This window comes from Atta cephalotes, assembly GCF_000143395.1.
Source record: "Atta cephalotes unplaced genomic scaffold scaffold00007, whole genome shotgun sequence".
NCBI classification, from domain to species: Eukaryota; Metazoa; Arthropoda; class Insecta; order Hymenoptera; family Formicidae; genus Atta; species Atta cephalotes.
Genome location: NW_012130071.1, coordinates 7,155,042 through 7,158,327, shown reverse-complemented (window position 1 = coordinate 7,158,327; position 3,286 = coordinate 7,155,042). Strand labels below are relative to the sequence as shown.

The window sequence follows — 3,286 nt, the reverse complement described above, 5'->3', positions numbered from 1 at the left end:
GAGAGAGAGACGACGATAGTGAGATGAGTATAGAGAGAGAGAGAGAGAGAGAGAGAGAGACAGAGAGAGAGAGACAGAGAGCGAACCTAAATATTACATTTAATCAAAAAGTTCATTCTAATAATTCAGTGAGTGAATTCAACGTATTGACTAATATTTAAGATATAGATGTAATACAAACTGTTACTTTCTTAACAATTTTTACTAACTCTGTTCAGTTCGAAAATTCAAAAGGAAAATGAAAAAAAGGTGGAAGCTATTTCACGCCACGGATTTTCAATCTTTAATGTATCCTTGTTTCTTTTACTGTGGTATTCTTGGAATATTTCCGTACAAGATCAATGCTTCGAATTTCGAGATTTCGAAATTACGGTATATCTTGTCGATTGTAATTACCTGCGTTTCCTTCGTTTTATGTCTGCTGATCAATCACGGTATTATTATTTCTAAAATAATTACTTTTGAAAGCACAGTTAGAAACTTTGAGGCTGTCTGCTTCTTTACGTTTAATGGTTTGATAATAATAATCACGCACATCTTATGTAATCCACGAATGCGCTTACTGCAGAAAATTTGGGAAATCTCTTCAAAACTTTTATCGTCAGAAACCTATCAGAAGTTATCCAGATTGATCCATATCAAGGATGTCTTGATTGCCATCTTGTTAAGTGTGCATGCATACGTGTATATCTTTAAAATGCGATTATTTGAAACAAATAATTGGATTATTAGATGCACAATCAAAGCATTTATAATATATTTGTTTCAACTGGAGTTTCATATGAATATGTTGTACATTAATTATGTTTATATATTAAAAGCCTGTTTTAAAAAAATCAATGACGATCTGAATTACATGCAAAGATTCATGGCAAACGGCATGAAATTATCTGTCTTGATGAACTCTACGAGTTTAATTTGCTCAACACAGAGAAACCAAATTTTTGCAATAGAACTCAAAATTTTGATGAAACAGCATCTAATGATTAACGAAATTGTGCAACTGCTAAATATAATCTTCAGCTTGCAACTTCTTGCAACTGTAACCGTGACCTTTATTCAAATTATTCGTGAACTATATGATTACATAGTGCACTGGCAAGGTGAGGTAATCATTACTTTTGATCAGCGTTTTCTTGATGCATTTTTATTAACCATGGTGCTTTATGTTATGAAAGTAATGCTAATTGTATGGGTCTGCGAGACCGGCAAAAATCAAGTCCGAGAAATCGGCACTACCATTTATGACGTACTTAATAGCACAAGAGATAAGCAAATCAAAAGCGAGGTAATTTTTTTGAATATAGTATAGTATTTATAGACATAATTTTCTGTGTGTTTACTATTAAATCTGCTAAAATTATGTTTATTAATACCATCTTTTTCGTTCTCGTATTTAATTGACTTGTATTTGTGACTTGTCGTTGCAGTTGCAACTTTTTTCTTTGCAAATATTGCATTGCAAAAATACATTTTTGACAAAAGGTCTCGCTATGGACGCGACGTTTCTTACAGCAGTACGTAATCAATTTACTGTTTTAATTAATAAAAAATATTATTTATATGTTAAATTATTGTTTTTCAGATGGTGGGTGGCATCACGACATACATGTTAGTTTTGATACAATTTTTAATCGCGGGACATTCTTGTGATGAAAAAATTGAAATTAGTATTGCAAACAATTCAGTTATATAAAATGAGATACATATTAAAAAAGATTTTTTATATTTACATAGATTCATGTATACACGTGTGCATATTTTTTAATAAATCGCTCTACTATATCTATATTAATACTGAGAATGAATTAAATATAAATTGCTAGTGTATCTTTTGAGTTTTGTTGAAATATAAAGAGGAATTGTCTTACAGTAACATGTAATTTATGGATTACAACAAATATGTAAATTTTTTCATATAATATAAAATATATAACATAAAATATATTAATTAATTTTAATAGAGATATATAATAATATTTATTCTAATTTAATTTATTATTCTCATTAATTTATTAACATTTTATTTGTTTTCCTTATTCTTTTCACATCAATATCAATGTTTCTCAACATAATTTATATCCAACATAATTTAATAATTAAAATAAAATAATTAATGGACAAGAATCCAAGCAGAAAGTCAGTGTTAGTAACTCAAAATATACTGTTTACATAAAATTATGTTTTAATCGTTTCGGTCATTCTTATTTGCTGCAACAATTTTAATATCCTTTCATCAAAAATTTCCTATTTTTTCGTTTTTATAAAATTCGTTACCTGTCATGACATGTAATTTGTCTGTGAATCTATACAACATACCAGGTGACATAAACTAATTATTTGAGATAATTGTTTTGTTTTATTTTATAATAGGCTATATTGTCATTTAAGATGTATTATTCTGTTTTATCCAATAAAATTTATGAGTCATATTAAACAATTTCACGTAAGTCTTTTATATAGTTATCTCAAGAGTGAAAAGTTTCGATCGAAAAACGCCATGGTTACTTTATTACTAACAAACAGTTTCTTCAGACTTGTTTCTCTATTAAACACAGTATTTGCTGGCAGTTTAAATTGAAATTCATTGAGTGTATATAAAATGAAGAGTCCCATTTCACTTAATGCATTTGTTATAAAGAGAAGAATTTAAATGTTACATTTCAATAGAAAGCTCTATTAATTCTAATAGTTCAGTGTATTCATTCAGTGTACTAATTAATAACACTTAGGATTACAATATAAATTATTCCTCTTCCAAAAATATTTGCTAATTATGTTCAATTCGAAAATCCAAACACGCGCCAAAGGCAAAATGAGGAAAAAATGGCAACTGTTTCATGCTACGGATTTTCAATCTTTAATGTATCCCAACTTTATCATAAGTAAAATTCTCGGAATATTTCCATATAAAATTAATGCGTCGACCTTCGAAATTTCAAAACCATGCTACATCATGTCAACCGTGATTATCTGCATTTTCTGCGTTTTTTATTTGCTATTCATTCATAGGATTACTATTTCTGAAATGTTTTCCTCTGGAAACATAACTAGGACCTTTGAAAATTTCTGTTTCCTTACACTCAATGGTTTTATAGCGATTGTCACGTACATTTTGAGCAAACCACGAATGCACTTGCTACAGACTATTTTGAATATCTCTTTAAAACTATCTACGGAATCATATAAGAAATTATCTAGATGGATCCATATCAAGGACATCTTCGGTGTCATTATACTAGTCGTGCAAGAATATATGTATTTCAATAAAGTTCAAATATTTGAA

At 28.7% G+C, this 3,286-nt stretch overlaps 1 protein-coding gene across 1 annotated transcript; it reads left to right on the top strand.

Moving 5' to 3' along the window:
- The first annotated feature begins 1,156 nt into the window (after nt 1-1,156).
- On the top strand, nt 1,157-1,696 carry LOC105627030 (putative gustatory receptor 23a). The gene is made up of 3 exons (XM_012208309.1): nt 1,157-1,288; nt 1,431-1,517; nt 1,586-1,696. The coding sequence occupies exons 1-3, from the start codon at nt 1,157-1,159 to the stop codon at nt 1,694-1,696; spliced, it is 330 nt and encodes a 109-aa protein (XP_012063699.1).
- The last annotated feature ends 1,590 nt before the right edge of the window (nt 1,697-3,286 follow it).